The sequence below is a fragment of the Coloeus monedula genome (genome assembly GCF_965178545.1).
Source record: "Coloeus monedula genome assembly, chromosome: 16".
Lineage (NCBI taxonomy): Eukaryota > Metazoa > Chordata > Aves > Passeriformes > Corvidae > Coloeus > Coloeus monedula.
Window position 1 is genome coordinate 6,822,567 of NC_138796.1, and position 13,066 is coordinate 6,835,632.

General features: G+C 59.2%; 1 protein-coding gene across 2 annotated transcripts in view; it reads left to right on the forward strand.

Moving 5' to 3' along the window:
- Positions 1-5,388: 5,388 nt before the first annotated feature.
- The window catches only part of MPRIP (myosin phosphatase Rho interacting protein), a 74,356-nt gene continuing 66,678 nt past the window's right edge, over positions 5,389-13,066 (forward strand). For both annotated transcript variants that reach the window (XM_082292191.1, XM_082292190.1), the window contains exon 1: positions 5,389-5,893. In XM_082292191.1, the coding sequence (XP_082148317.1) occupies positions 5,774-5,893 (120 nt within the window). In that variant the 5' untranslated portion in view covers positions 5,389-5,773. The remainder of the gene's footprint in view (positions 5,894-13,066) is intronic.

The window sequence follows — 13,066 nt, forward strand, 5'->3', positions numbered from 1 at the left end:
CCTGCTCGCCGCTGCTGCCCGGAGCGGCTGGGCCCGGCTGGGCCCGGCTGTGTGGATGTGTCCCCAGGAGATGGCACCCTCGGCCAGCCCAGCCCGGCTCCCGCTGCGCCCCGGGGCTCTGGCTGCCTCCGCAGCCCGAAGATCCTCCACACCGCCCGCTCCAGCCCTGTTTTCGCCAGACGGGCCAAGGCGGGGGGTAACAACATATGGAATGGTTCGGGTTGAAGGGACCTTAAAGCTCATCCAGTTCCACCCCGCGACAGGGGCAGGGACACCTTCCACTATCCCAGGTTGCTCCAAGCCCCGTCCAGCCTGGCCTGGGACACTTCCATGTGGGGATCCAGCCCCCCAGGCTGGCTCCTGCCCCTCCCTGGCACCTCCGTTTGCACCAGCCCCCAGAGCCTGGTGGGTTCAGGGCTCCCCGTACACCCCGCACTGCTCCATTCCTCCCTTTGCTCCTCATCCTGTCACCATCTTGTCACCCGGGGCTGCAGTGGGGCATCATCCATGGATGCCCAGCACGCACCGGTGTCTGGGCACTGTGACAGCCCCTGTGCCGAGGGTCTGTCCCTCACAGAGGCTGTGCCAGGGCTGTGGGTGAGCCCTGAGTGGTGCAGGCATCATCAGGGTGATGCTGCAACAGCCTCCTTGCCAAAACCTGGCACAGATCAGGAAAGGGGAAGCTTTTTACCAAAACCCAGGCTGTGCTCAGGGCTGGCTCCCCAAACCAGCAGCCAGCTGGAGACTGAGGACGGCCGGATGGGAAAAGACCTGGGTTGGCTATGGTCTGGCATGGAAATGAGCAAAAAGCCCTAGAAATGCGTAGGGAAGGAGCAGGGAAAGGAGGGTTCAGTGCCAGGGCTGTGAGCTGAGGTGTAAAGCGTGGGCGGCAGATAAGGGAGATGAGTCAAAGAACAATCTTTGGCCAGAACAGCTGATCGGATTACATGGAGTTTTGACCTGGTGGGAACAACTCCTTGTCCTCATCGCTGAATTCTCTCAGGAGAGGCATTTTCCTGGCAGGACCCTCATGGGAAGGGCTTTGCAGCCTGCCCAGGAGCTCTGCTGTTAATTTTTAACACTAAAACCCTGGGGAAATTCCAGAGGAACTGGAGGTTGGCCAGTGGGAGTCAATTTAATATTTAAAAGGGATAAAAGGGCTGATCCTGGGAATTACAGGCCAGGTGAGGCTGATCGCCATCCCTGCACAAATTATGGGCTGGGTAATTGAGGATACTGTCAGCCAAAAATTAGAAGCTAAAAATATAATTAAGGTCGTTAGCTTGGTTTCATGGATGGCAGCTCCTGTCAAGTGAGTCGGCTTTGGTTTTTGGCATGACTCTGGGCTGGCTGATAAAGCTAATTGTGCTGCTGCATTATAATGGGTTTCTCCAAAGTATTTAATTTAGGGCCATGTGACAATTTCATTTGTAAAACTTGCATTATACGGAATCAGCAGAGCAGACATCCGACGGCTGCGCTGGCAGCTCCGGGGCGGTGGCCGAGGGGGCGAGTGATGGAGGAGGCTGAGAGCACTGGCTTTTGCACAGGGTGACGTTTTTAGGCAGGGATGCTGAGGAGAGATGGGGTTGGCAGGGCAGGCAGCCTCACAGGGGGATCCCCTCTGCCCTGCCCAGCAGCCAAAATGAGGGGAAATACAGGTGGGGACAAAAGGTATGGATTTTCCTGCTAAAGCAGAGTGAGATCCCATTGCAGCAGCAGCCATGGGACTCAGCTACTGATAACCCATCCAGAAGTGAATTAATCAATTTTAGGAGAAAGGTATGAACTTGCAGACGTTTGGCATCTCTGGACAAGAGGAAGGCTCTGCTTGGTGGGACAGGATTTATTGTGGCTTCTGGGACAAGCTCAAGCCTCTGCATGCGTGTGCAGCCTGCTCTGGACCATCCTTGTGGGCTTTTCCAGCCCCATGGAAGCTGCAGCCTCCTCTTTGGGCCGCATCAGCTGCAGCTGAGTGCTGTGGATTTCATCCAGGGGATAATTTGGGTCCTTTTATTTCTTCCAGTGGGAAAAATGGGTTTGGATGGAGCTTGGAGCAACCTGGTCTAGTGGAAGGTGTCCCTGCCCATGGCAAGGGGTGGAACAAGATGGTCTTTAAGGTCTCTTGCCACTTAAACCACTCTCTGATTCTGTGAAAATTTGGCACAGGCAGGGCAGGGCACAGAGACAGTTCCCAGAGCAGCCTAGGAGCCTTTCTCTCCATCCAGGAGGGTGTTTTTCACCCAATATGGATTTCCAGCCTGGGGGTCTCACCCCTGTAAGACACATGGTGGCACAAGGGGCATCCAAGCCTCCCTCGGTCAGTGTTTCCCCAGCCAGATGTTCCCCAGGCAGGGCTGTGGGGGGCTCTAGATCCCTTCACAGCCAGGGACTGCATCCAGCATCCCACACTGGGACTCCACTTGGAGCAGGGCACAAGGAGGGGAGCCCTCACAGGCGCCACTCAGTCCAAGCCTGGATCCAGTGTGGATCCCAGGGCTTGCCAGCTTCGAGCCATGACTCCTGCCCTCTCCCCTGGGCATCCATCTGTCTGGCTCCACAGTAATGACGGCGAGCTGGCGGCACAGAAGGATTAAATAACTTGCCCAAGGTCCCGTGGGGAGTGATGGCCACCCGGGAGGAGCACCCGGCTGTCCTGCTCCTGCCCCAGCAGCACCCGGCCCTGTGGAAAAATGTGCTGCATCAGAGCCGGAAAAACATGGCACAGCCACACGGCACAGCCACACGGAGCACGTCACATCCCGGTGACATCCTGGCGGGCAGAGCCGATGGATGGTCCTGGTGGGATCTCCACACCATGACAGAAGCAGGTGCTGCTCTCCTCTCACCGGTGGGGTTTGGTGCCACTGAACCCTTTCCCAGAGCTGGAGGGTTTTGCCGATGCCCTCCCCAGGCTGGGCCGGCGAAGCCCAAGCCAGTGACTAACACCTCCTGGTTTGCAGCTTGTTTACCTGGCGCTGGGGCTTCTTTGGAAGGCTGACTCACCACAGCACCTTCCCCCTCTGCCACTGCAGCTCCCTGACAAAAATTTTCCATTTTCCCATTGTTTTAATTGCCCTCATTTGAGAAAACTGCTCCAGCAAAAACTGGCTCTGGGTTGAAGAGACCTGTGTTACACATGGCAGCCCCAACTGGTCATTCCCACAGCGATGGCGGGATGATGGGGTGGGACATCCACCCCCATGGCACATGTTGGGGACCTCAGTGCTATGGCTGTGCCAGGATCTGGGGCATGCAGGGAATATCATGGGCAGTGAGCTTCCAGCAGCCACCGAACGTGGCACACGGACAGCCGGCAGCAGGCAAACGCCAGCTCCATGTGGCTGAATGCCGCCCGACAGGTTTGTGGAGAAGCCTGTCCCGTTCAGCTGGATTTTTGGAGAGGCTGGAGCCAGCCCCGGCACCAGCCACTTCCCGCGAGCTGCTGCCGGCTCCGGCAGAGCCGTGCGCGGCGCCAGGTCGTGGCCCCCAGCCCACGGGGCAGGCACAGCCTGCAGATGGGACACGCAGGGCCTGCTCCCTGCTCCGTGCTCTGTGCCAACACTGTGGCCTTTTTTGGGGGAACGGTGCCCCGTGAACTAGGGAAAGAGCAGCTCCTTCTCTCCTGGAGGGATCCTCTAGTCTGTGGGGTCCATGACCTGAGGAAGTGGAGAAGGGACCATAAGGACAACACTCAGAGGTGTCCATGGAACTGCAGAGGGGCTTTTTGCTGGAAAAAAAGCTGGGCATCTGTAGGAACTGTGGGGTGCAGTGCACACCAGGTCCTCAGCAAGCAGTGTGGCAGGGAGTAATCCAACACTGGGGATGGAAGCAGGGAGGAAGGAAAGGGAATCAGGGAAGGACAAGAGCTGGTTGAGAAAATCATCCACCCTTCTCCAAGGAGCAGGATTTCTGCAGTTGTGTGCCAGGTGAACCCTGGACCCGCGGCGAGGGCAGCAGGGTCTGTAAATTCCAGAGGGAAAATCGTCTCTTCCTGGGGTAGGGTCAAGCTCCATTTATAGGATCAAGGAAAAGGTGGGAAATACCAAAATGGTGATGAGTGGGGGTCTGGTGGCCGCTCTCAGCCTGGGAGCATCGTGTGGGCTCAGGGCCAGGTGAGGATGTACTGGGGTCACTGGTGCCCAATCCATGGCACACGGTGTGCGCTGTGAGTGGCCCTGGCGGGAGGGAGAGAGATGATTAAAGCTGCCTTTGATGAAGCAAAAATTAATAAACAAGCAGGCAATTGTGCTGGGCTTTATTTACTTGGGATGACAGCGTGGAGCCGGCGTGGCGGGGCCGCTGAGGCCGGGTCCCACATCAAACAGCGGGACAGCGCCGGGCACAAGGGGACCACGCCGTCGCCTCCTCTCTGACGGGTTTTTCCTGGTCCCAAAAATCCAGGAAGGTCCATGCGTCTGTTCCTCATAGCAGGGCCCCATCCCACGCCGGCAGGGAACACTGGAATGAGCAGGAGATGCTCTGTGCTGTGGTGATATCTGACTGTGGTAGGATGTGCCAGTCTTGGGTGCATTTTGGAGGTGCTACTTGGCACCTTGCCCTGCCCCCCCGCTCCAGGGTCAGCATTCCCACCTCTCTCCTGACCCAGTGATGCTCCACAAGCACTGAGGTCCCTTCCCTGGTGCTTCTGTGCAGAACTGGGGCTCCCAAGGGCACAGCTGGGAGGCCAAACCCATGGCCTCACACCGGGTCCTTATCAGATGGTCAGGGATATTTACCTGCCGGTTTCCACCGGATAAAAATTTTCTGGACAAACAGGAGTCCCCAGCTGGCCCCAGGGCGGTGGCACAGCAGGGACATGGCTGAGGTGGGACATGCACCCGTGTCCCTGCTTCATCCCCACTCGGTCCCATGCACTGCAGGTCACCGAGGTGTGACAGGAGTGTGAGGGACATTATCCCCACCAAATCTGTGTGTCCAGGGGCTGGTGACCCCCAAGCCAAGCTGTGCCAAGCCAAGCCGAGCCCAGCTTATCTGTGCCAGGCTGAGCCAAGTCAGGTTGAACTGACTTGGGCTGAAGGAAGCTGGGCTGGGCTGAGCAAAGCCGAGCTGAGCCAAAACACGCCAAGTTGCGGTGGGCTGAGCTGAGCCAATCTGCGCCAAGCTGGGCTGAGCCAAACCGGGCCGAGCCAGGCTGAAGCGGGCCGAGCCCAGCCGAACCGAGCCGAGCCCAGCCGATCCCGCCCCAGCTGTCAGCGCACCGCCCCTCCCCCGCGGCCGAGGCGGCCCCGCCGCGCCCGCCCCTTTCCTTGCCCCCCCATTGGTCAGCGCGGCCACTCGGTCGCGGCGGAGGCGCGTCCCCATTGGCGGGCGGGCCCGTCCGTCCGCGCCGCGGCCTCGCCCCTTTTCTGCCTGGCTCCGCGGCGTTGGAAAGTTTGCGGGCGGCGCAGTCGGGAGCGGCTCCCGCAGCGTCCGCACGCCCGGCCCGCCCTGCGCCGGTCCCCGGTCCCGCACCGCACCGACCCCCGCGCCGCCCCTCACCGTCCGGCCCGGCCCCGCAGGGCGCGGGCAGCGCCGCCCCTCCGCGCTCCGCCGCCGCCCGGCCATGCGCGCCCGCTGAGCCGCAGTGGAGGCGGCCGCCCTGCGCTTCGCTCCTTCTTTTGATTTTTTCTGCTGTATTCGTTGGGGTTCTGTGTTGGTTTTTGCGTTCGCGTGACGCCCCCCGCGGGCGCGGGGCGGCGGCGATGGGCGCGGCGGCGGGCGGGCGCTCCGCGGGGCGCTGAGCGGGCGCTGAGCGGGCGCGGGCCGCGCCATGGCCGCCAAGGACAATCCCTGCAGGAAGTTCCAGGCCAACATCTTCAACAAGAGCAAGTGCCAGAACTGCTTCAAGCCCCGCGAGTCCCACCTGCTCAACGACGAGGATCTCAACCAGGTGGGATCTTACCCCAAAACCCGCTGTTTTCCCCCCCAAAATCCACTCCGGGGTCCCGCCCCCTACCCGCCCCCAGGGTGCCCTGGGTCTCCGCGGGGTGTTCGCTGGCCCCGTGGGTAGCCTGGCGTCGCACAGGTATCTTGGGAGTCCCCTGCGTAGCTTAGAGTCCCTTGGGTGTCCCCATGGATAGCTCAGGATCCGATGGGTAGTGTAGGGTCCCATGGATGTCCTGGGGTCCCACGGGTAGAACAGGTTGCCATGGGTGCCTGCTGTCCCCATGGTTCGCACAGGGTCCCATGGGATCCCCAGGAGTCCCATAGAGTGCGTGCTGGACACAGATCCTGTCGGGTCCTGTGGGTGCCTGCTGCTCCCACAGATACCGTGGGCTGTCAGGGATGCTGTGGGGTCCCATGGATAGCACAGGGACCTATAGGTATCCCTGTATTCCATAGGGTGTTTTGGAGCTCCAAGGATGCTCCCTGGTCCCATAGGGTATCTAGGGGCCCCATGGGGTGTTCGCTGATCCTACAAATAGCACAGGGACCCACAGGTATCCATGGATCCTATGGGGTGTTCAGGAGCCTCACGCATATCCATGGATCCTATGGGGTGTTCAGGAGCCTCACTCTGGTCCCATAGAGTGTCCAGGAGTCCCATGGGGTGCCTGCTGACCCCATGGGTGATGTGTGGTCCCATGGGGTGCCTGCTGACCCTATGGATAGCACAGGGATCCACATATATTTGTGGATCCTATGGGGTGTTCAGGAGCCCCATGGTTGCTCTCTGGTGCCATACAGTATCCAGTGATTCCAGCGGATGCCTGCTGGTCCCGTGTGTGTGGTCCCTTGGGGTGCCCACTGACCCCACAGACAGCACAGGGAATCACAGGTATTTGTGAAGCTCGTGGGATGTCCAGGAGCGCATTGGGTGCTCTCTGGTCCCACAGGGTGTCCAGCGATCCCATGGGATACCTGCTGGCCCCACCGATTTCCAGGTGTCTCACGGAGCACCCACAGTGCCCGCTGGTCCCTTAGGCCATGGCTCACCCCACTGCCACCTCCCCTGGGGCCCCACCCCCTGAGGCCGTGTGGGGCCCCGCACCAACACTTGGGGTGATCCTGTCCCCTCTTGGGGTGCACAGCAGCAGGTGGGAGATACCCTGTGAGCTCCATCAGACGATCCTGAAAGTCTTGGAAAAAACTCAGTTGAAAACAAAACGTCCCCTCCTGGACGTGCCGGACATGACCCCCCTGCCTTACAGCCCCCCGCTTTTCCGGGGACATGGGAAGGGGACCCCAGCCCCTTTCTGGAGAGGGTTCAGTGCTGGGGGGCTGCCAGGGCTGGGCCTTCCTCCTCTTCCTCCTCTTCCTCCCAGGCCTGACGCAGGCCCAAGGCTGGCGCTCCCATGGCAGGGGGTGTTCGGGGCATGGGGGGAGTTTTTGGGGTGCGGGAGCCCGTCCGTGGTATTTGGGTGAGGGGAACAGGGCCGCCCTCCCTCCTCCCACACCTTTCTGGGACAGGGCTGCCATCCCCGCTCCCGATCCTATTATGGCAATGAGATCAGACATATTGCTGCGCTCGCTGGGGGGGCGGCGGGGGGGGGGGGGCATCATGAAATCTGAGGGCTAATATGGAAAAAATGTCACTGGAAAAAATGCCGTGGTGTGTGCGGGAAAGGGGCGGGCGGCGCGGAGCGTCGCGGCCGTGCCCAGACAAAGGAGCCGTCCCGGAGGGGGCTCGGGAAGAGCCCCCTGCTCCCGGCCGGCCCCTTCCCGCTGCCCGGGGGTTGCGCTGCCTCCTGGTACAAAGCTTATTTGCTTTTGTTGGGGGGCTCAAAGCATGGTATGCAGCCCGCCATAGTGCCTGCCTGCCCTGCCACGGGGGCCACCCACCTCCCTGGGGACCCAGGGCCGTGTTTCGGGCAGCCCCTCGTTGGCTTTGTTCCCGTCGGGGTGGTGGGTGGCCCTGGGGGGCTGCCCCTGCGTCCGGTTCCCATGGGGTCGGGGTCAGCCCCGTGGCCGGATCCAGGCCCTGCGCGGGGGGCTCCGGTTGGGAAAACGGCGCAGTCCTGCTCGGCTTCTCCCTTGCAGCTGGGGTGAAGTAATCCCGCTTCCCAGATAAGATGGTGGCTGTGGTAGCGTGTGATGCACGCACGCACCTCCCGCCCTGCCCGCAGCTCCCTGTGCCTAGGAGCCCCCCGGCCGCGGCCACCCCGGCGCTCCCCCGCCACCCTGCCTGCCTCCCCTCCCAGGCTGTGCCCCGTATCGCAGCCTGGATGGATGTGGGGGTGTGCTCACTCCGAAGCACACCCAGGAATAACGGTTCATTTAACAGCTCTGAATGTCTCTGCCTTTTGAACTCATTCTTTTTAAGCTTGGGTTGGTTTGGGGGGTCCCACTCCGCAGCGTGGGGGCTCTGTGCCCAGCACGTCCTGCTCACCCTGTGGACAGGGACAGTGTTGGTGATTACCTAGAGTCAGGCTAGAAAAGTCTTTTGGAGTCATCTGACCTTTGTACTTGGCTTGACGGAAAGGTGAAGGTACTTCACGCTTACGCACTGGTGTCTCTTTTGGATTTTTATTAGATAAAAATACCTGTGTGGGTGTCAGGAGCTGCCCCTGCTGCTTCCCGAGGTGCTGCAGGGCGCTGGAGCCGCTCAGGGCAGAGACCCAGAGTATGTTTGCAAAGAGTCACAAATATTTAGTGGTAGTAGTGGATTTCCGTCGTACTCGGGAACCGGCTTAGGAATGGGGCTGGGAGGGGGGAAATCCAGCCCCAAACATCAGGATTAATGAGCTGGAGCTCTCTAATAATAATCAGACTTAGCGCTTCCAACTTCAAAGGGCTGTGTGGACGCTAAGTCCCTAATCCTGGGAGCGCTGCCTTCACGAGTTGTTTTTGTGCGTGACTGTGCTGCTGGACAGGGCTCAGTGTGATTTGGGGCAGCTACATGCAGTCCCAGCACCTGTTGGAGATGTGACTGTCCCCTCCCTGGGCTGCAAGTGAGAGGTGATGTGCCTTTGCCACCCGCCCCCCAAATCTGTGTTTGACCTTCTGGGGTGCCCACACAGCATGGGAAAAACTGGGTCAGTCAGTGTGGCTGTTCTCGCTTTGGGAAAATCTGTTGCTGTGGGTCGTGGGCTGTCAGATCCCTTGATCCTGTATGGTGGCAGGATCTGGTTGCTGGCAGACACAATGCTGTTGGTGGCTCTGTCCTGGCTGTGCCACCCACCCGTTGCCAGCTCGTCTTATGCTGCTCCTTTCCCATCCAGGGAGAAATTCCCTTTTTGTGGGAATTTCCACTTTCCTGGCAAGACGTGCCTATGCTGGCACTGCACAGTCCCCTGTAACCACCTGCAAATCTCATACGGAACTCAGCTTTCCAGAACCTGCCCTGAGAAGATGGATGGTTCCCAGGGACCCCCAGCCTTCTGTCTCCAAGAAAAAGTCAGCCTGTACAGTGGGACCCTTACCCCAAGCAGCCACCCAAGGTTCTCGTGGCGTTGTCCCCGTCGGGTGCCTGTTCTCCACGCTGGCTGCTCGGGGTCAATCCATGTCTGCACACGCATGTCTTTGGTCTGTAAGATAAAGCCCCCAACAACGTGGGACAAGCTGGGAATTAACCTAAAAATTTCGCCTGGCCTGAATTGGAAGAAGAGCAGAGTGTAAAGCAGTTGCTTTTAATTTTCTCCATGCATTTGCTCTCTTGGGGCATGGGGACTGGCACAGATAGAGGAATTTGAGGCCGTCTTTCCAGCTACCAGTGTCTTTTTTTTTCTCCTTTTTTTCTTTTTATTTGAGATCATGGCATAGATGCCCAGAGGACCACCCAGTTAGAAAACAGAGCTTGCAGACTTTTGCCACTGCCTCTTCCCGTGACACCCCTGCTCAGACAGGGGGTGGTTATTTCCATCTCTTCTCCATTGGACATTATCACTTTCCTACTGTTCTGGATGCTGAGCAGCTGGTGGCCAGCAGCCCTGAGGCTGGAGTGTGTCAGTGTTGGGTCGCAGGCTTGGCTTTGCTCTCGGACATTGCATCCAGGCGCTGGGATGCCCTGTGCTGCAGGGGTCTTGTCCTGACTCTTTGCATTGTCCAAAGGGTGACAGGGTGAGGGATCATGTCCCGGCCACACTTTCCCTCCAGCCCTGCTCTTTTCAGGAGGAAAAGCCCCCATTTTCCTGGAAAGCAGCCCCTGCGCTTGCATTCCCTGCTCCCTGCTGCTTGTATCATGCTGCAAAAATCCGCCTCTACTTGACTGATTATTAGCACTGAACAGGGGGAGATTTCTTTGCAAATGTCAAATTTGCCTCTGTCAGTGGCTGTGGAGGGCAGGGGCTTCAGGGGCACAGCCAGAAGGGCTGGGGGGGCAGGGTCATGGTGGCTCTGTCCCATGGGCAGCATCCCATCCTTGGAGAGTGATGTGCAGGCAGGGAGGGCAGTGGGCACTCGGAAGCTGTGTTGGATGCTGGGGTTGATTTGGGGTGCACTTGAACCTCTGCCTGGCCCAAGGGAAGGGACGTGGCGGCGCCTTTGGGTGCTGGAAAACCGTCCCGTTTGCACACTGACTTGCTGCTGGGTTTTTGCATGGCGCCGCACCTTATCTGCGCTGGCACCCGACGAAGTGATAAATCCCCTCTACAGCACTGTGGAGAGATGTTGTGGCTTCTCCCAGGCGCTGAGGAAGGCCAGCGGTGGAAAGTGGTTAGATACGCCTGCTCGCTGCCAGGTACACCAGCTTTGGGGCTGCTCAAGGAGGAGCTGGAATTGCAAAGTCCATTCTGTCCCGCTTCATTTTGCTGCTGCTTGACAAATTCCCCATGCATGCCGCAGCCGGCCTCAGCCAGCTCTTGCTCCGACTGCCCCAGGCAATGGCAGCACTCGGACCCAAGCACAGCCCTGAGACCAGGGGTATTTGCAGAAGGAGGCCGGCTGTTTGCATGAAGGGTGAATTCAGCCTTTCCCCTTCCTGTTCCTCTGGTTGGTTGGTCACTCCCAGTGCCCACACAGCAAACTGTCCAGGCAGCTCCATCCTTTGGGGTTTGCCGACGCCTGGGTCAGTGCTAGCGATGTGCAAGGAGGGCTGTGCCATGCACAGTGCCCAACAGCTGGCCCATGGCAGCGGCACCTGGTGCTTCTCGTGCTCCAGGTCCAGTTTGTCCAGTCTGGTTTGGCCTTGTACTGCATGTGGAGATGTGTTGGTGGTGAAATCCTGGCTGGGGATTTGCAGCTCTGGCAGTGGCCAACTCATGCCTGCCTTGTGCGAATGTGTTTTGGCAGAAGAGCAGGATATGGATGGAGAGGGGACTCTCCTCATCATCCAGGGTGGCCCCCAGGAGTTGCCCAGGTCTTGTCCTGGAAAAAGCCCTGTTTGGGCTGAACCCAGGAGCAGTGAGCAGCCACTTGGATGAGGAACTGGGGGATAGGAGAGTGTTTGTGCTCTGGGAATGGTTGTGGATGCTCAGAGGCAGCACTGTAGCCTCCGTGCTGGGGTTTGGCGTCGCCAGGTGACAGACAGCAGAGGGGAAATGCTGTACAGGCAGGGAAACAGGGATGTAAGCAGCTTAACTGCTGAGGCTGGGCTTCATCCTGGCTCTTGGGATTGCTGCCGGAGTGCAGGTTTGCACAGCAGTGTTTGTGGAGCCTCCTGACAGCCATGGTCACGGGTCTCCAGTGGGTCTCCATCTGCCATCCCACTGGGAGCGTGCAGAATGTCAAGTGACGCCTGTCTCTCAGTTCCTAGAAGCCGTGCTGTGGGCAGGAACGCCTGCTTGGGTATCACATCCCATGCCCTCCCTGAACACCGTGTCACCTTCCCCATTCCTGCTGAGTGACGGCTGCTCTGACTCATCCATCAGCGATGTTCTCTTGGCTCCAAGGTGTGCAAAACTGAGAGCAGAGCGGAGCTGAAACCACCCATATTTCCTATTTTGAGGTTGCAACCAGTGTTTGTGGTGACTTTCTCCTTGAAATGTGCCAGAAAAGGGTCCCTGCCTCTGGGGAGCTCTGAGTGGATCAGGAGACAGTGGATGATGACCTTACTCTCCCCTCTCTCTGGATCTGGATGACAGCTGTGACCCCGTTGTGTTCCCATGGGTGTGGAGAGCAGCAGGCACTGCTGTTGGAGAGGCTCCTTTGGTGAATATTGGGCTGACCCATAAAGGTGATGAAACAAGTTCCACCATAGATTCAGCCACAGCCTGGGTCAAGCTGGGTACATTGTTCTTTTGTGGGGCTGCTGGAAGCCCTGGCATCACTTCTGTGGTGCACAGGGCTCCCTGCTCCCAATGCTGGAGGCAGAGCCTAAAGCTCCAATGCAACAATCCATTTTTCTTCCCCTTCCCGCTCAGTTGCCAAGCCTGAACAAAACAAGCCCTGCCTCCACCCGAGACAGGCTGATTACGTCTGCCGGCAGCCTAAACAGATTATCCCTCCCACCATGCGCTTGGAGCCAGGAGTCTCTCCCGGCGATGGATTCGGACTTCCCTCAGAACATGTGGAGGTGGGTGGGCGGGCACTGGCTGTGGGGGCATCCCACTCCACCTGGCTGTCCAGCACCCCAGCAGGAATGTGGGTACTCTGCTGTGGGGTTGAGTCTGCACCCAAAGAGGGGGATGTGGATGTTGGTACAGCTCTTCTGTTCCACCTTGTGCAATGAGCTCCTGCAGCATTGTGGGGCCAGCACAGTGTGGCTCTGCTGGGTCCTGCATGCCTGGCTGGTTTGCATGCGGAGGGAAGAGGTGAAGGTACCAAAACCACAGGTGTGAAAGCCTGTCCAACAGGCAGCTGGTTGGTGTCACAGCCCACCTCCAACCCCGTGACCTGGTGCTCCATGCGCTGCCACAATCCTGTGACCCGTCCTGCCCTCCGGAAGTGGGTGCCCTGCAGCCCTGGGGGTGTGCAAGGGTTCCTGTATCACCCTAGGCTTCAGGTAGTGCTGAGTGGCTCTGCACGTCCTTCGAGCCCAGTTCCCCATCTGCTGGGAATCATGTTGCCAGTGCTGGTGGAGCTGGTTGGGGTGGTTTGTCCATGCCTGGGCAGCATCAGCACAGCAGCCTGACAGCTTTGTGTAAACCCAGCTGGGGCCACTTCCTTCTCCGCTTCCTCCCACCCGCTGTGCTGCCGGCGCTGGGCTGGAGGCAGCGTCCTCCCCCTGGATGCATTGTGGGCCTGT